At 39.2% G+C, this 19,971-nt stretch overlaps 2 protein-coding genes and 1 pseudogene across 3 annotated transcripts; all 3 read left to right on the forward strand.

Moving 5' to 3' along the window:
• The first annotated feature begins 1,027 nt into the window (after nt 1-1,027).
• Nucleotides 1,028-2,128, forward strand: LOC121968031. The gene has a single exon (XM_042518552.1). The coding sequence runs from the start codon at nt 1,037-1,039 to the stop codon at nt 1,835-1,837; it is 801 nt and encodes a 266-aa protein (XP_042374486.1). The 5' UTR covers nt 1,028-1,036; the 3' UTR covers nt 1,838-2,128.
• Nucleotides 2,129-3,354: 1,226 nt separating this feature from the next.
• Nucleotides 3,355-11,032, forward strand: LOC121967981 (annotated as a pseudogene).
• A 3,617-nt stretch (nt 11,033-14,649) lies between these two features.
• LOC122055627 (ubiquitin-like protein 5) lies at nt 14,650-17,382 on the forward strand. 2 transcript variants are annotated; one of them, XM_042617150.1, is made up of 2 exons: nt 14,650-14,979; nt 17,131-17,382. In XM_042617150.1, exon 1 carries the CDS (start codon nt 14,752-14,754, stop codon nt 14,971-14,973), a length of 222 nt encoding a protein of 73 aa, XP_042473084.1. In that variant the 5' UTR covers nt 14,650-14,751; the 3' UTR covers nt 14,974-14,979; nt 17,131-17,382. The 2 variants fall into 2 exon arrangements, with proteins under 2 accessions (XP_042473084.1, XP_042473085.1); XM_042617151.1 differs by having other exon boundaries at nt 14,650-14,985; nt 17,131-17,351.
• Nucleotides 17,383-19,971: the final 2,589 nt, after the last annotated feature.

Below are 19,971 nucleotides of genomic sequence, written 5' to 3' on the forward strand. Positions count from 1 at the left end.
GAAGATGCTAAATCATGTGTTTGACGTAATTTTCTCCTGTTGTGCTTTGAGGTTGTTATGAGTCGTCTGTTTCTCCTTATACAATGGTACACCGCGAACATCACCAAGTATTTGTGGTCATTATAAACTGTGTTGGTACCCGAATACTACCAACAAACAAGATCCGTCGAGCAAAGTGCTAAACTGAGAGAAAGGAATAGAGAAATGAGGTAAACAGATTTCTTTGCTAGTGACTCTCTACTTTAGCTATCACAACCTTCTTATATAAGAACTTAGATCTTTACAGTATTCAAATGACCGAATAAAAGTTATTCGCTGCCATTAACTATTAACTTATTCGATTGGAAACGTGTTTATCAGTTATGGGTTTTTTTTTATTAATCATCAATTAATGTATTCATTTCATTATTTACGTAGCAAAATGTTGATTATTCTATTTGAACAAATTTTGCCTTGACGGATCTAAGATTTGACGTGTGTAAGTTATGTTCACATACGAGTCAACTTAGTTCAGTGCAATTCGAGTTTTAGATTTACAACCTGCACATCCACACGTAAGATAAAGTTTCTTCCTTGTGTATTTATTCACAATATTAATACATGTAATATGATATAAACTAACGATAAAACTTATACACAATAAAATCTTCCTCATCCACCTCTTATTGTTTCGATTCAAATTTCCAAACGCTAAATTATCATACTGTGCGTGGGATGATCTATCGAAGAGTTAAATGAATTCCCTATCTCTTCTCACTCGGTTGCCATCCAAGTGATGCGAGACTTGTCTTCTCCTTATCCAGCAGGAAGCCCATAATCAGCCGTCACCTATCCCACCGCATGTTCCTTAGGTACCACAGTCAGCAGTAGAAGGAGAAAGCCTGTCAATTTAGATATGAAAACGAGGTCCAGAGTGGGACATAACAACCGACACCCATCTTGTTCCTACAACCGGCCGACGCCAATGCATAAATTATTCTTCAAATGCTATAGAACATGTTACATATGGCAGAAGATAAAACAAATGCTTTGTTAAATGTCAATGGCTTCTTGTTACGTTAACTGGCCGAATAACTTTGTCTGTCCACGACTTGTCTACCTAGTTGTTACGCGACTCGGCACAAGCTTGAGTTGGCACAAGCTTGGTTTGGTTCGGGCCCATGCACGACCGCGACCAGCCTGTCCAATTAGCTGCCTACTAAAAAGCCACCCCACAACAGGAGCAGGGGCCAAGAGGCAAGAACAAGAGAGGAGAGCAAGAGCGGCAGCAGATCGTCTTGCTCCCGCCACAGATCTGCCGCTCCTCCTCGCCATGGGCTCGCTGCTGGAGAACCTCCAGAAGAAGCGGCTGTTCCCTACCATGCCCTACAAGGACGACCTCCCCACCTTCCGCCCCAACCAGCAGCGCGCGCAGCAGCAGCAGCAGCCGGACGCTCACCTCATCGGCCTCCGCAAGCGGATCTCCTCCTTCTCCGTCAAGATCCAGCCCCTCTCCGCCGACTGGGCCGCCTTCCGCCGCTCCCAGTCCGCACCCTCCTTCGGCGACCTCGCCGGCGTCCGCCGCTGGTGGGGCCAGTGCTGGGGCTGGATCCTGTCGCGCAAGCCGGCGTTCGCCCGGGACATCGAGATGAACGAGGAGGAGACCGCGATGCTGGGCTTCCAGTTCAGGGGCAGCTGGCGCCACATCCTCCACCGGGTCCGATCCGAGATCCGGAAGCTGATCCGCTCCAACAGCCTCCCCACCACCGACCCCCACGGCTTCAGGTACGACTCCTTCGCCTACGCCCCAAATTTCGACGGCGTCTCCAACCCCGGCGCTGCAGCGAAATCGACCTAATCGACCGATCCCAAGCTCAAGAAGCTATACGTGTTGTTATTATTGTTTGCCTGTCTTCCAAATATTAGTCCTTAAGCCCCTATTCTTCATTGAGTTCTTTACATATGAATCTATCGCTCAGATCAGGAAATGTGATGAGGGGGCAACTTAATTAAACCTCTTCCCTCTGCCTGCATTAATTGTGACTCTATCTGTGGACGCTATGTTCTTTTTTATTCTTTTTTTGAAGCTATTAAGCAAATAAGCGATGTAAATTACATTGTGGAATACATACGGCTTTTTGTGGATCTATCTATCTACGTTCTGCATTCCCTTGTTTTTCAAAAGTGATCAGATCTTTAATTTCCCATGCAAAGAACATGAACCCCGTTTGATTTCACAGCTTAGTATGATAATGACCATTACAACATGTGATCCAGCATTGCCACCGACGGTGTTTCTGAAAATTAAATGTATATTAATTTGTCATGTTGTCGGTGTGTTCATAATTGTAATGTAGATATGCGGAGAAAGAATGTTAGAGCATCGATGTTGTAGTGGCTGCGCAGTCTTTGTTTCATTTACTAACGTCTTGGGATTCTTGTGGCTTTAGTAATTGGGTGGTTGGTATGGAGTTTTCTTGGCAGCTGAATGTTCCATTCCAAGAGCACCACCCTAGGGGTTCGAACCCAATTCAAAACTCAAAAATATAAATAATTTTAACGTTTCGAATTGTTGAAACTTGTTTCAAGGATATTCAAACTAGAATTCAAAATTTAAATTATTCACTATAAATTGAAAATTTAAATTATTCGAATTATATTTAAATTAAAATTGTGTAAAAATAATTAGAATTCGATTCGAGTTCGGTTCATGGATAACAATCGGATAAAATATTATAAGTTCAAATTCAACTTAAAAAATTATCAAATATGTTTGAATTTGATATTTTTGGTTCATGGATAACAATCGGATAAAATATTATAAGTTCAAATTCAACTTAAAAAATTATCAAATATGTTTGAATTTGATATTTTTAAGTACTTTTAAATATTTTTCGAACTAATTGGAAAACATTCTATTCCATTGCACCCCTACCATCTCTAGAGAATCCATGGACCATCCATAATAAGTCTCATAGAGAATTGTTCTTTTTATAAAATATGTAATATTTGATCTTTGAATTTTTCCCATTTTAATTTAATGGTAAGCCAATTAACTAAAAAAACTTTTTTCATTTAAAATATTTAAATTTATATATTATTAGTTTGTTTTAAAAAAATTTGTCCCGAGTACTTTAAATGGGCAATAATCTTACATTTTTTTTGCTATAAAGAAGAAAAATTACTCAATTATGACAATTTATTACACATGATATTTTTTGACGATATTTTTTTTTTTTGAAATGTATCGTATTTTAAATTTGCTCATTATTAATTCGACATTTCCGGGAAGTTTGCTCGAGTTTCTAATTAACGCTGACGCTGCTCTACCCATCTGCTTCTCCGCCGATTCGATGCAGTTCGCCATCGCCGGCGATGGGGCTGGCGACCGCTCTCTTGGGCGTCCTGGGCTTCGGAATCGGCATTGCAATGGGCCTTGTGGTCGGCTATTTCTTCTACGTTTACTTCCAGCCCAGCGACGTGAAGGTGAAAGCAATCCTTTGTTAATTTCGCCTTTCTTCCTTTTTTGTTGGCCGCTACGATTGTTCGAAGTCTTGTTTCAATGCTTTCTTGTCTCCTTTCCGGGTTGGGGTGTTGGAGATGTTTGCTTCTCGACGGTTTCGGGCGGATGGGATTGGCACTTCCGGATATTTGTAGAGGATTTGTCGATTTCAAATCTTTCTTAGTCGGTTGAATATCTTAGATTGTTAAGTGACATTTAGAAAATGTAACAAGGTGTGGGCTTGATCAAATTCCGGGCCATCTTTTGATTTTAATGGAAAGCATCCGGTTTGTTCATTAACCTGGTGTTCAAGCGGCTTCTTTTTCTTAGCATCTACTTTTTGTGATGCCAGTTACCTAATTTACCTAGTTTTTCATGCACAATCTCTTAGTTCTGTTTTCTGGAAGGTTTCATGACAAATTTGTGGTGGAATGGCTCACTTCTATCTCACATTTTCCTATCAGTTTAACTCTTTTCTACGTGACTCATTGATCAAGCATTGACATTTACTTTGATTCTGCGCTCCTACATGTAGCGATCCAACATATTAGTTTTTTGTTTTTTTAGTTGTTCTCTCTATTCTTGTTTCCCATGCTTGCATGATTCTTGTGGCTTTGACATATGGCATGAGCAGGATGTTCAATTAAAGTCAACGTAGTTTTCAACAAAGGAAAATAGCTTGATGTAATTTATGAGCGTTGGGAACATATATCATAGTTATTGAGGTTTCTCACAGGATCCAATTGTCAGGCCCTTGCATGAGCTAGACTCAAAGACCTTGCATTCACTTATACCTGAGATTCTGTATCGGATGAAAAATCCAGACTGTGAACGAGTGAGTTTCCTAGCTTACTTTCTGTTGCAAATTGTTGACATGCATATATAGCCTGTCATAAGAAGATAACCCTTTTGTATAAGTTCTTCTAGGCTGTAGCAATTATTAGACCCTTGTATGTGAAGAATCTTTGTCAACTATAAAATTATAAGATCAATTTTATTCTGTCAGATGATTATCCTATTGGTTTTAGTTTTTCTAGCTATTGCATTTATGTAGAATGTTGTCAAATATATAGCCAACAGGTTAATTTTCCCCCATCAGATGATTATCATGCTGGTACTAATTATTTTAGCAATTCTATGTGAAGAATCATCAAGGAATATAATGCTGCAAATTGATTTTCAGTTTATACATGATTCTGCTTAACAAATTAACTGTTTTAAGCATATGTAATATTTCTCTTCCGAAAATTCTGAAACTTGACAGTTGTTAATTTAATTCTGTGGAGAATTGAACACATTTATTAGAATGTCTACTGTTTGTTTGTAGTTGAACTTGTAGTCCTTGCAAACCAAAAAATAAGAATAATGTAATGGTCAAATGATAATGCATATGAGTGCCATATGAAGAAAACAATGGACTTTCAATTGACCATACTAATTAAAATTGAAATTATCGCAAAAAATATATTTAATTTTTCTTTGTTTTTGGCGGTGTTTTAAAAATCGGCCTAGGCGCCGCCTAGGTGCTAGACGCTAGCCAACCGCACCAAAAAAATGCTAGTCAGCCTAGGCGGCCTTGGCGCCTAAGCGAGATTAGGAAACCCTAGGCGCCGACTGATAGGTTGAATCGTCTAGGCCCCGCGAAAATAGTGCAGGGTTTTCATGATTTTTTTTTTTAGTTTGGACTTTTAAATTTAAAGCCCAATTAAAAAAAACTGAAATGAAACCCTTTTTTTTTTGTGTTGGGCTTAAGTTTTATAAGTCTTAAACTTTGGTCCAACAAGAAAATCGATTTGTTGGCTTGCCCTAGCGGCTAGCACCAAACTTCATTTTCATTATACTAAGTTTGTGTCCGATGATTTTGCATCCGAAGAAAAAGAGGAGGATTGCAATGATGATATTGTTGGTCGCTACTCGGAAAACCCAATGGCTCCACTGTACAAAAATTTTGTACGTGATCTGAACCTTTCCTAGCTATCATGTGTTCTTTTAAGTTAAACTTGTATCTCCTGCGGAACTTAACACGTTTGATTCCAAGTTTAACTTATATGTTCTTTTAGGTTTAGATTTGGATCTCCTGCGGAACTTAACACGTTTGATCCAAATCACCTAGGTTATAAATTCAATTAAATATTAGTTTCCAAAATTGGCTTCCAGTACTGCATGGCGAGGCACTTGGCCTTCTTGGATATGGGAGCAACCACCACCGACTAGACAAAGCCTTTTAAGGAAAGTTAATATTTAATTTTCTTATATAACTCTAGGTTAACCAAAAGGAACAATCAAATCACAAGGAAAAAAGAAAAAGAACACAACATCGAAATTAAATTCGAAAAAAAAACAAGAATCGAATGCCTCTTGTATTTGGTATTTATACAAAGAAAAATTAACTAGTATGATGCGAAAATTAAATACTAGTTATACCTCTTCCTTGTATGCTAAAAACCTCGAGATCTTCTGCCGTATCCCTCGCCTCCTCTTGGACGTCGTGTGGGCGACGATCCTCCAAGACGAACACCACCCGGAAAGCTTCTCCTCCTTCTCTAGAATTCGGCCACCACCACCACCACAAAGGAGCAAAAGAGAGCAAAGGGAAGAGAGGGAGAGGGGCCGGCCACTTGATGATCTCCAACAACACAATATCAATTGTTATCTTCTTCAAGGCCTCCCCTTCCCCCCTTTTTATATTAGTTTCCCAACGGAAAATTATGGAAAGAGTTTTATAAAAAATTAGACTCATTCCTATTTCCCTTTTTTTTCTTTTTCTTTCCTTTTAATTAATCAATCCTAGATTGATTTATTAATTAAACAACTATTTGTTGATGTTTAATTATTTGACCGGCCCCTTGCTTGGGCACCAAGCAAGGTGGCCGACCACTTATTAAAAGGGAAAGAAAGAATTTTTTTTTTTATAAAATTTTAAAAGAAGAAAACTTCTAATAAAATTTTACAAACTCTCTCATTTTTTTCTAATGTGGATATTAAAAGGAAAGTTTTAAAATTTAAAACATCTCTAATAATATTTCTTTTTAAAAGAAAGTTTTATAAATTTTACAACTCTCTTTTAAAACCTTGTGGCCTAATTTAAATTAGGAAAATTTTATAAATTTTTAAAATATCTCTTTTTACAAATTGTAAATATCTGAGGAAATTTAAAAATTCAAAAACAACCTTCATAATTTAAATATTGCGGTCGGCCCCCTTGCCCAAGGCAAGGACCGACCATTTCTAGAGAATATGTGGCCGGCCATTGCTTGGTCACCAAGCAATGAACCGGCCCCTTCTTGGACACCAAGATAGACTTTTCTTTGGATGGACTTGAGGCTTTATTGAGGCTACAACAGGGACCTAGAGGAGAAATTGGTTTTGGCCTTCCGATGAGCTTGAGTATCCCGTGCTCGCCCCGAACACACAACTCAAGTTCATCGAAAATAACTCATTCCACTAGAGAGTTATTACCGCACTACCGCACCAATCCCAAATTACATTATGGGCTCCTTCTTATCATGAGTGTGTTAGTCTCCCTGTGTTTAAGATTACGAATGTCCACTAATTAAGTGAGTTACTGACAACTCATTTAATTAATATCTAGCTCCAAGAGTAGTACCATTCAACTTTATTGTCATGTTGGACTAGGTCCACCTACAGAGTTTAACATGACAATCCTTATGAGCTCCTATTGGGGACATTCTCAACCTAGATAATTAGGACATAGGTTCCTTCTATAATCAACAACACATACTATAAGTAATATCATTTCCCAACTTATCGGGCATATTGATTTATCGAGCTAAACCTCACCCTTTGATAAGTCAAAGAAATAAATATTAAATATACATGCTTGTTATTATATTAGGATTAAGAGCACACACTTCCATAATAACTAAGGTCTAGTTCTTTTACTAAGTCAGTACAAAAAGAACTTACCTAAATGATTCTACTCAATACACTTAAAGTGTATCAGTGTAATTTATTAGTCAAGATAAACTAATACTTAATTACACTACGTCTATTCTGATGGTTTGTTCCTTTCCATCTTAGTCGTGAGCAACTGTTTATAATTTATAGAGAACCGACAACATGATCTTCTAAGTGTGACTCCACACTCCATGTTATCTACTATATAAATTAATTGAACAATTACATTTAACAAATAAATGTAAACATTTGACCAATGTGATTCTTTATTTCAAAATAAATGTGTACAAAAGCTAAACTTTTAAGTATACACTCCAACAGATATTAAGTTTGTGTCCAATGAAGAATAAGTTGTTGAATATTATGGAGAAGAAGAAGTAGAATAAATTTGTGATATTTTATTAGTTGTGTAATTTTGAACTCATTTTAAATTTGATATTATTGTGGAGTTATTTAATGTGATTTATTATGTAATTTATGTTGATACTGTGGGATCCGCTTAGCGGCGCCTAGTCCCCACTCAAGCGGCCTAGGCGCTAAGTGTTGGTCTGGTGCCCGACTAGTGCCTAGCGAATTTTAGAACCTTGGTTTTTAGTAAGAACAATCTTTCATATTTAATTCTATAAGATAATTTCTTCTGTTATAATTTTTAAATAATTTCATTCTAGTTGTTCAACAAATTCCAACCTCTACTCTAATAACAACCTCATAGTTATACTCGAAACCAAATTTTCATTTTTTTTAATTTGGGTTCTTGATATTTAGCCTGTTTGCAGGTTGACTGGCTGAATAAATTCATTCTCGAAATGTGGCCTTGCTTGGATAAGGTTCTAACTTTTTGAATGTTGAATATGATAGTTTAAACAATAACAACTTTGAAATTGCAATAAGTTACTACGAATTTGTTATGTACTGCTGTCATTAATTTTCCTATTGATGCAGGCAATATGAAATACAATTCAGAGTGCAGCGAGGCCAATCTCAGTACACTGGAAAGTACTGGATCAAGTCAATTGAATTTGATCATCTAACTCTTGGTTCACTTCCACCTACAATTCACGGTTTGTATCGCAAGTTCTCCATGTAGAGCTAAGTGCTAACTATAACCTTTGAACATGTAGGTAAAGGACAATGAAGTGTTTCTTGGAACTCTTATGTAGGCACTAATGATTGATACATAAATGATGCGTGTCAAGCTGGTCAAAGTAATTTTTTCTCCTAGTTCTCACTGACTAGTATTCCGGCCTAAATTCATCATGCATTTGATTATCTTACTGACAACAAACAATCATGTAGAGACTATATACTTTGTTAGGAATGCTTTACAACTTATGTTTATTTTACAAGATTGTGGACAATGAGGCCATAAGGGAACTTCTGCGAAAACACAAATGTAGTAGTTGTCTATGACAAGTTTTCCAATTAGTCGTGTAAGCTTGTCTATACAATGCACCCCTTGACACATTCTTGGTTTACACATGCCAAGCTAGCTAGTACTCAATATTCTTGAAGTTTTAGGATTTACCATACAGATGATTTTTAGGGTTCTCTGTTAAGTTTTAATAAGCTAATTTCAGATTAAAAGTTTATTATATGCTTGCAAATATGTTTAGTTTGATTGTTGATATCTTTAAGGGGGAATGATATAGCATTGTGTATGTTTGTAGCATCTGTTTTTTTTTTTCTATAGTACCATTTAGAGAGAATCTATTGAACATTAAGTTTATACATTCATTTTACAAGGATTGAACTTAAGCTAAATTGTATTTTGTTGTCATTTATATAGGTGTTAAAGTTTATGAAACACAAGACAAAGAATTAGTTGTTCAACTAGCAGTAAGATGGGCTGGTAATTCAAATGTGGCTTTAGTGATTAAGTTGTCTTTCTTCAAAATAACAATACAGGTCAGAAGTTTTATACAAATATTAAAGTAGCCTCCACTCCATGATACCAATTTGACAGATTTTTATTTTAGCTGTTGGATTTACAAATATCTTTGATGCCACATGTTATTTTTAAACCATTAGTTCCAAGTTTTCCCTGTTTTGCCAACTTGTCTATATCTTTGATGGAAAAGGTAACAATATTCATCTCTTTGGACATATTTAGTGTTCTTGGGAAACATATACTGATATTTCTCTTTTTGTTATATAAAATTGCAGCCAAATGTTGACTTTGGATTCAAAATTTTTGGTGGAGATATATGGTGGTACCTGTGTTATATAGGTTTATTCAGGTCTTAAGTTTGTCTCTGGATAGTTAATTGAACTTTGGTTTTACAGACAGCTACTAGATTATCTGCCTTAATGCCATTTGGCATATATAATCATGTTAATTTGATTGTTAGAAATTTACAATTAATTTTATATCCAGCGAACTACTTATTGTAACACTCTTTCGCAACAGGATACAATTGCAACACAAGTCTCAAACATATATCATTGGCCAAATCTTTTAGAGATACCTATTCTAGATGGTTCAAGGTAATCTTGATGTTAATGTTGCTAATAAGAGTGTGGATACTTCCATTGTATAATTGTGTTCCAGCTTTCCTGCTTCCTAGAATTGTATTCAAGAGGGTTCAAAGTAATCTTTTCATTCCGCATAGTTATGGCTATTCTCTTTCTTTTAATGTTGTTCATGTTATTCCTAGAATGTTGTATGCCTATTCACCATCCAACAATCGGAAACAGAGTGAAACATATGCTAGATCTCCAAATTCCACAATGGAAATGAGTTTATTGTTCATTTAGCATGCCCAAAAGTATAGCTTCGTTACTAAATAGTGCATAATTCTCAATATCTTGATTTTATTGACAATATTATGTTGAAAGTACTTCTAATCAGCCTAGCCTATTGTGCATTCACCTAATTTGTTAATCATTTTTGTCATCAATTTCCTGTAGTTAAGATTTAGCTAAAAGGATTTGCTAAATACATGATGTCTTGTCATTGCAGTGCTGCAGTAAAGAAACCTGTGGGAATATTGAATGTAAATGTTGTTTGTGCATATGATCTTCTCAAGATGGATATTCTTGGTAAATCAGATCCCTATGTTAAACTCAGTTTAAGTGGAGAGGGACTGCCTTCAAAGAAGACCTCAATCAAGATGCGTAACTTAAATCCTGAATGGAATGAGCAATTCAAACTTATTGTAAAAGATCCAGAGACTCTAGATGTGCTTTTTCCTCATGAGACAAAAGAGTTCACTGTTGATCTTCTGAAGAACATGAACCCTAATGACCCACAAAATAAGCGAAACAGAGGGAAAATTGTATTACACTTGACATTTGATCCTTTTAAAGAAGACACTGGCACTTTCAGTAAGGTTTTAGAAGAGAAGCTTAGTAGCATTGACAGTGGGATTCAGGATGCATCTGGTAATGGTGGGCTTTTGTTGGCAACTGTTGAAGCTGCAGAAGATGTCGAAGGAAAGCATAATACTAACCCTTATGCAGTGGTTCTTTTAAGAGGTGAAATGAAGAAAACTAAAGTCCAAGTTACTGTCTGGTGATTTTCTCTTTAATAAAAATAGTATATGGTGATATATAATTTTCTTCTTTTTTTCCCTAGCATATTCAGTTTCTACTACTTTGTTGTCCAAGTGATTCAATCATGACAATTTGATATCCATGACCTACAACTCTTTTTTCACTCATCTCGTTTGGTTCAAGTTCCTGTATCTTTTTTTATACAAGTAAACATCAACTCCTTCCTAGTTCTTTACATTGTACAAGAGGAATGCGGCACCATTTTCCCTTTCATTTTCAGACGTCTAAAATTTGAGTATCCTATTGTCAACATTAGAAGAACCTGAGTCAATTATGTTCTGTTTACTTTGGTTGAACTAGGGTGGAAAAGAAATAAAATAATCAAATGTTCTTGTTTATGTGGAAGGAAGTAGAAAGGTGGAAGAAATTTAATTCACTCTGTTTCCTCTATATATTATTTTCACCTAAATAACAGAGCTCAACTAGTTGCAGTAGCATAGTTGATAACGATGACGACCCCGTGGGTCATCCGAGATGGCATGGGGCGGAAGTTGCTGTAATGAGGTCACCGGATTGAAACGTGACAACGGGGGAATAAATTCCCTATCCCTGTATTCCACCCGGTCCGTCCCATGTTAGCTCGGGTGCTACGATTTACCTCCCTCACAATGACCGTGGGTCCGGTCAGTGGGGGCTCTGGGGGCGAGGGTTTCATCTTTTTGCTGCAATAGTTGATGACAATGACAAATATTCTAATACTTGTGCTGCTCCTTTGTCTGGGCTTTCATGTTCAAATTTGATACTCATATCTTTTAATTTCTTTTCTTTCTATGCCATATAAACTTATTCAAGTGTCACTTTGATCAGAGGCATTTCTATGAATTTGGATGTGAAACCAAAAAGGTGACAAAAAACAGACTATTTGAGTGATATTGAAGCATGTGGGATAAATAGCAAGAAAGTTGTTTGAAGCAGACACTTTCTCATACTTTTTCAAAAAGCAATAGGAAGATCTAAATCAAAGGCAAGAACTGAGACTAAATAGAATTCTTTTTGGGTTGAAGTAGGTTGAAATATTTAGAAATATTTCTTTGATGAGTGGTCATTTTATCCACACGAACACTTAAATATCTAAGGCCTTTTTTTCTTCCACTGTTTAATACTGCATCAGATATACTGTTTGTTTTCGGTTGAGATCCATTAGCCTCACAAACATTATATTTGCTTGCTCATCCACTGTTCTCAGGTGATCAGGAGAAGTAGGGATCCAAGATGGAACGAGGACTTCCAGTTTATGCTAGAAGAGGCACCCAAAGGTGAGAAACTTCACGTGGAAGTACTACTATACATTTATATTGTAACTCAGGGCAGTTTAATAATAGTTCTTGATTGTGTAGCAATTATGCGACTACTATACATTTTGGAGTTGTTGATTTATTAAAAAAATATTTAGGTACTTTATATCGTAAAATAAACTACTTGGGGCATTTTTGAAAGATAACAATGCATTTAGAAAACAATAGCAAGAAATTTACCTATATTTTTCTGTATTGCTTCAATGTTTTTTTTAAATTTAAATTCTAAAAAAAAGAATCGAATGTTACAATCATATCCTTATAGTTAGGATAATCACAAATTCTTTATCATCCTATTATTCAAAAAATTATATTTCTCTCTCATAGTTTTATTTAATGGAAAAATTAATTTCCACTACTAATTTGTTTAAGGTTTTTTTTACTCTATTTTTTTTTTTTTATCTTCATCATAAATTATATATTCAAGGAATGAGAAAGTAAAGATTTCTTAATATTATTATCGTATAAATTTAAAACCGTCACTTTGGAACAAAAACTTAGCAAATCTAACTCATATTATTAATTTTTATACATTTTATTATGGGACCTGATCCTGTCCGAAAGCTGAGTCGGACAAAAGCTGGTCATGGCGACCTAGATGTTGACGGAAAGTCGTGGGGGGATCCGGCTCCCACGGGCGGCTGACGCTGCTGCAGGCCCCTTCGCACACTTAGACGACCCTCTTCGTTAGAGACCAAAACCCCAGGGAAAAAGTCCCCGGGTCCGGCCTTTCGACGCTCAAGTCAGGTCCATTTTCCCCAGAAAACACAGAGAGCCCAAAAAAAAAACGATTGAAAGTGAAAAGTTGTGGAAAAAAGTGATGAGAGAGCGTACCTGCGTACGAAGGATCCTCCTCCTTTTTATGCACCCGCCTCGCTTCTGGAACCTGCAACTCTATCAGAAAACGTTAGACGCGGGGCTTTGTCGTGTAGTCCCGGACCCCTGTCGTGCTGCTATTGGTTGTGAAAGCATCTTCTTGTTTAGGAACCTCCGCCTTTACACATGGGTTTTGTCTTGTAATGAAGGACATCTGTCAGGCTGTTATTAGTTATGAGGGCATCTTTTTCGTTTAGAAACCTCCGTCTTTGCACATATCGCTGGTATGTAATGATTACCCATTGACGAAAAATTGTGATTCTCCGGCTTTCGCACGGCTTAGTTCATCCGATCTATTGTGGCCTACACCTGCCTCGCCTCCTCCGATCAGATCCAGCCTCTAAGCGTCACCCGCCAGTCGGGCCGACTCTGAACAGCTCTATCGATCTCGGTCTGTACCTTGTTTCTTGTACACCTTGGCCCTCGACTGTAGTCCTGTAGATCGAGCTGCCTTTAAACAGCTCTGCCGATCCCGACCTGTGATTTGTGACTTGTGCTTCCGGGCCTTCGAACGCAGGCCTATAGATCGAGCTGTCTCTGGACAGCTCTGCCGATCCCGACCTGTACCGTATGACTTATGCTCCGGGCCTTCGAACGCAGGCCTGTAGATCGAGCTGTCTCTGCACAGCTCTGCCGATCCCGACCTGTACCGTGTGACTTATGCTCCGGGCTTTCGAACGCAGGCCTGTAGATCGAGCTGTCTCTACACAGCTCTGCCGATCCCGATCTGTATCGTGTGACTTATGCTCCGGGCCTTCGAACGCAGGCCTGTAGATCGAGCTGTCTTTAAACAGCTCTGCCGATCCCGACCTATACCCTGCACTTTGTATTTCCCGGCCCTCGACCGTAGGCCTGTAGATCGAGCTGTCTCTGCACAGCTCTGCCGATCTCGACCTGTAATTTGTGACTTGTACTTCCGGGCCTTCGAATGCAGGCCTGTAGATCGAGCTGTCTCTGAACAGCTCTGTCAATCCCGATCTGTATCGTGCGTTTCGCCTGTCGTCTCCCTTTATCTTTCAACTACTTTGCCCCCTTGATCGACAAGTCAGCCTGACATCTGAATACCACATATGCCTGACTTTGACTGCCCAATCAGCTCGACTATTGACTGCCCAGTCAACTTGACTATTGACTGCCACATCATCTTGACTTTTGACCGTTATATGACCTTGACCCTTCTCACCCTTTTCTTTTGGGCTCCCCATTACCAACGACCTTAATCTTTATCACAAACTTTGTATATATCTAATCGGCTATAAATTAATTTCATATTTTATCTTCCTTCATATAATTTTAAAATGGACGGTGAGAATACCAAATATTTTATTATCAGTAAAATTTGGTTGATATATATATATATTTTTAATGAATTTTACATTTTTTAACTCGGGGCGCAGTGCAAGTTAAATATCTGAAAAATGAATAATTGTTAAATTTTGGCGGGGAAGAAAAAATTAATTTTTTTAATCATTTTGGACCGAAGAGAATAATGTCGTCATTTATTAAGAAGTAAAGAGCCTTCGTAGTTCGTACGCGTATTTTAGATTCCTCAGCGTCTTTGGCGAGCAAAGAGAGAAACCCTAACAGCGGCAGGGGAGGCGAAGAGGGCAACCAGAAGAGAAGGCGAAGATGATCGAGGTAGTTCTCAACGATCGGCTCGGGAAGAAGGTCCGGGTGAAATGCAACGAAGATGACACCATCGGCGACCTCAAGAAGCTGGTGGCGGCGCAGACCGGCACCCGAGCTGACAAGATCCGCATCCAGAAGTGGTACAACATCTACAAGGATCACATCACCCTCAAGGACTACGAGATCCACGACGGCATGGGTCTCGAGCTCTACTACAACTAAGCTACGGTAAAGGTGCCCTCTTCGTTTGTTGCTGTTGTTGTTTTAAGATTGCTAATAATTCTTACCTGTTTGCGATAAAGATTGACATGTGATTTGATCAAGTCTGCTATTAATTAAAGAATTATTATTAATTCTTACCTGTATTTATCGCAAACTTTGCTAATAATTCTGATGATCAAATCATAGTTTCAATCATCAGAATTAGAGAAATACATGTGATTCTTTGCACAGATTGACTGATGGTTTGTACTATTAGGACTTTGCTTTGTATAGCGGATAATTCCAAATTTAGGGTTGCTTAGGGACTAGAAGTAGACATTATTAAAAACTAATGGATTGAAAAATTCTATAAGTTTTAATTTAGTATTCTATTTGGTATTACTATTATCTAATGTCTTTGTTATCTTTATCTTAAACTTCCTGTTTGCCATGGATGTTATGCACTTCATGTCCATCTCCATGAGTTTAAGCCACTAGTTAGGTATCATTTTCCCCCATAGATGTACGCCATGAAATTGTGATTGGAAGGGGAAAACTGTGAAGTGATGATTTTTTTTATACTTGAATAAAGAAACTAGTTAGACAAGCCCTTGTTAATTCACATTTTTAGACTAACATGACATTTGAGGTTTAGTTTTTGTGATCTTCTCCAAGCTTCCATTTTTTTATGGTGTAAAAGCACCTCAGGAGTTTCTATCTAAGTTAATAAACAAGGTTTAGTTGTTTGTGATCTTCTCCGAGCTTCCATTTTTTTTTATGGTGTAAAAGTGCCTCAGGAGTTTTCTAAGTTAATAAACAGGCACCTTCTTTTCAAACTTCGAAACATGCTAATGCCTATTATTTAGGTTTCTTAGTTTTTCCACCAACATCCAAGATCTTCTGACCTATGTCTACCTAGGCTTGCAAGAACTTGGCAGCATCTCTCTATGCATATGTGAGATTGAGTTTTTCTATTTTTGTAAGCTTAATTGCAGAAGAAGTAGTGATTATTTTTTACTTGTTGCTGGATCTTAATTTCCTTGCCATGACTCTTCTTTGGCTAGAAATCTCTTCAATATGCAACCCATGTTATTGTATGTCGTCTAGTACTCAAAGACTCAAAGTAGAGCTTAACTTCTGCATTTCATGCTCCTTGACGGGCCTAGATTTCTTGTGTTGGTAATCCATCTCTGAGATGGGCCAAACTTAAATCTTTTCACTCCATTGAATTGCATTTCTGACTGTAACACATCTTTATCCACATTTTTTTGGCCTACAACACTGCAAAAATCCTTTGCACCGTTGCATCGCACTCAGGCATTTACTAGAATATCATATACTATTCAGCTTTTAACAAATGTATCATATCATGTCAGGTTTAACATATCTATCATAAACTATCATAAGTTATATCAAATATTCAAATCTGTCACACTTTTGTATTTTCTCTCCATTGAGTGTCGAATGATGACATGGAAATATTATTAATTCAATCAAAACGATATTCATCACATCAAAATTAGATAAACAATATTCAACGACTTGTGAGTTGTGACTCAACTTCTTGCTTTGTTGCTGTGTATTGTAGAGAATAGCAGCTAAATAATAGGAAGTCTAGATCATTTCTCTAGATGGTCCACCCCAAATAGTTAACATAAATATGACTTGATGAGGATGATGATGCATCATGGTCCAGTACTGGTAGATGTGATTGAAAAGGGCGATAGCTTTTGGCTGCTAAATTAGATGCTGCCTGGCCTGTACTTTGGAGTTAGCTTTCCTGATTCTCTCAATTTGTTGAAATCTAGCAAATCAATTGCCACGGCTCTTTCTCATCTGAGGGGATCTGTCTATAAAATGAGACTCCTAACAAAATTACATATGGAGCTCTATCATGTTGTACATCTTCTGAGTCACTGTTCTTTTTTTCCCTCCATATGTTCTATCCTAGTAAACAGACTTTTATTGATTTAGTAAAGTGATGATGCTTCTGAATGTGTTCTAGTTTTTGAAGTATTGGCTTACTCTTTCTTTGTGAAGTCAGCAGCTAATTGTGTCTTCATTTAAAGATGATTTATGTAATTTCTACTTTTCAGATAAAATATATTGTTTGTTTCTTCTTCTCTTTCTCCTTTTTTGTAGCTTGATCCTATGTCCTGACAAGTGCTCTCAACGCAGGTTAGTATATGAATATGGATCCGAACCATTGGCTGGATCAATGATATGATCTTTAGCACAACTATATGATGCCAATACACTTTCATCTCCATAACTAACTGCTATAGTGCCACACCATCTGCTAGCGTGCAAAAAACTCATCCTGTATGGAATAATATTAGACATTGAAACCAATGCTTGATCTTTGGATTTCTTTGTGACCTTTACTGCAATTTGTGCCATGTATTAGAGCGCCTGCTGTGTCACTGTTTAGATCTTGTTCATCGTATTAATGAAGTAAAAGATGATCTCCTCCACTATCCCCCAAGGCCATGTGGAAGGGAGGTAAATCATGGTTCAAGGCCACCGTTCTAATCAATCTGCATTGAATGAGAACGTTTCAGGAATATGATACTATCAATGACCGTTCTAATAGATGATGATGTGCAAGTTAAATATCCAAAAAAAAGAATAATTGTGAAATATGAAAATCTCAATCTGAAATTTAAATTTGTAACTGGGGCTCGGTGCAATTATATCTGAAATCTGAATAATTGTGAATTTTTTAGGGAAGAAAAAAAATACATGATATGGATATTGCCGCTGCCGTTGTGCCGTTGGGGGACAGGGGGATCCACACCACCGCCGCCTCCTCGCGTTGGCTGACACTACCTCTCTCCTTCACGCTGAGCACTGCCTCCTCTGCCCCTTCACGCAAGCCGTCGTCACATCATAAGGAGGGTTGTCTTCCTTGTTGCCACGACGAAGGGATGATGAGAGATTTCTTCTTCTTCTCTAGCCATGACCAGCGCCATGAGGTCATGACCGGTTCCGACGCCAATGAGAGTCCCTCGCTCTCACGCATGCTATCGGACTCTCCTTCCTCTTCCTTGTGCTCGCTGCGTCGTCCAGCCACCAGCGCTGACGTCGCCTATCCACTAGCGCCTCTAGATTAGTGTCACTCTTCTCCGATCCGGCCGCTACCGTCATCATCCCATGCAGGCAGCTACCACGCGTCGCAGCCCCTTCTGCCGCCTATCCACCAGCGCCTTTGGATTAGTGTCGCTCTTCTCCGATCCGGCCACTACCGCCATCATCCCATGTCAGCAGTTACCACGCGCCGCAACCCCTTCTGCCGCCTATCCACTAGCGTCTCTGGATTAATGTCGCTCTTCTCCGATTCGGCCGCTACTGCCATCATCCCATGTCAGTAGCTACCATGCATCGCAGCCCCTTCCGCGCACCTATCCACCAGCGCCTCTGGATTAGTGTCGCTCTTCTTCGATATGGCAGCTACCACCATCATCCCACACAGGCAGCCACCGCGTGTCACAGCCCCTTTTGTCGGCAGCCCCCACGCGTCGCGACCCCTTTTGCCGGCAGCCACCACACGCCTCAACCCCTTTTGCTGGTAGCCACCACGCGTCGTAGCCCCTTCTGCCGGCAACTACCATGCGTCGCAGTCCCTTCCGCCGGCAGCCACCACGCGACACAGCACCTTTCGCCAACAACCACTACGCGTCATTGCCCCGCGCCAATTATCGCCGCAATCCGATCTGATCATACCTCACTATCATGTTCCGGCCTTCGCGCCGTTGTGGTATTTCAACTTATGTGCTTATGTTGTATTCTTGTTTGTGTATTGACGCTGTATCCCGGCCTGCGTGCCGATATCTTGTCCCGATCTGCGTGCCGATATCTTATTCCAACCTGCGTGCCGATGTCATAACTCGGACTGCGTGCCGAGGTCGTATCCGGTTCCGGGCCACCACGTTCATCCAACTCTTCAGCCCGCTCATGGTCGTCCGCTCTTCCAGGACATAACCACTCGAGCAAAGTCCCATCCGAGGGTCCCCCCTGGGTCAGGCTACGTTCTCCGTACTCACTCTACATTCATTTCATTATTATGCGTCTTAATTTGTGCTTATATGCTCGTTGGATCTGCCTCGAGTCTCGGGATACTAGGGACCGGGGCAATCTGGTCGCTGGCTGCAGATAGCGTTGACCAGAGGACTTCTGACGACTTGGTCAACATAGAAGCCATCTCAGCATACCCCTCCTCCGGGACGTCGCGATTCGGTCAACATTCCATCCACGTTATCATTCCGACAGTTCTGTATTCTTAGTTTCTAGACAGGATCAAATTTGGCGTCGTCTGTGGAAACTCTCGCCTGATCTGGAACATGAAGATGGACGACACCGGAGAACTATATCATTATCATGACCTCGGTGGATTTCGATTCCCCTCACTCCACGGGTATTCGGGAGTAGAGGCACCGAGTCAGATCCGCGGTTGGTCAACAGGTCAGTTTTCCCATTATATGTTCTCTTTCAGTCATAAGATTTAGTACAACCCCCCAATCAAGCACTGATGGTACAACTCCCCGAGCAGGGACTAGCAGCACATCTCCCTGATCAGGATCCTGAGACTTAGCTCTCCGATCATAGGCTAACAATCGAACGTCGACTTTAAATCTAAAATAGCCGAACGTCAACTTTAAATTTAAAATAGCCAAGTAACGACTTTAAACTTCAGCATAAACAGTCGAGCAGCGATTATAAACTTTCGAGCGTGCTTCCTCCGCTCAACACTAGTCGATCGGGGACCTTAAGAAGTGATCGACCAGACTTCCTTAAGGGGAACCTGAGACTTTAAACCCCTAACAGTCGAGCAGCGACTATAAACTTTCGAGCGTGCTTCCTCCGCTCAACACTAATCGATCGGGGACCTTAAGGAGTGATCGGCCGACCTTCCTTAAGGGGAACCGGAGACTTCAAACCCCTAACAGTCGAGCATCGAGCGTGCTTCCTCCGCTCAACACTGGTCGATCGGGGATCTTAAGGAGTGACTGATCTGACTTC

This window comes from Zingiber officinale, chromosome 3B (assembly GCF_018446385.1).
Source record: "Zingiber officinale cultivar Zhangliang chromosome 3B, Zo_v1.1, whole genome shotgun sequence".
Classification (NCBI taxonomy): Eukaryota; Viridiplantae; Streptophyta; class Magnoliopsida; order Zingiberales; family Zingiberaceae; genus Zingiber; species Zingiber officinale.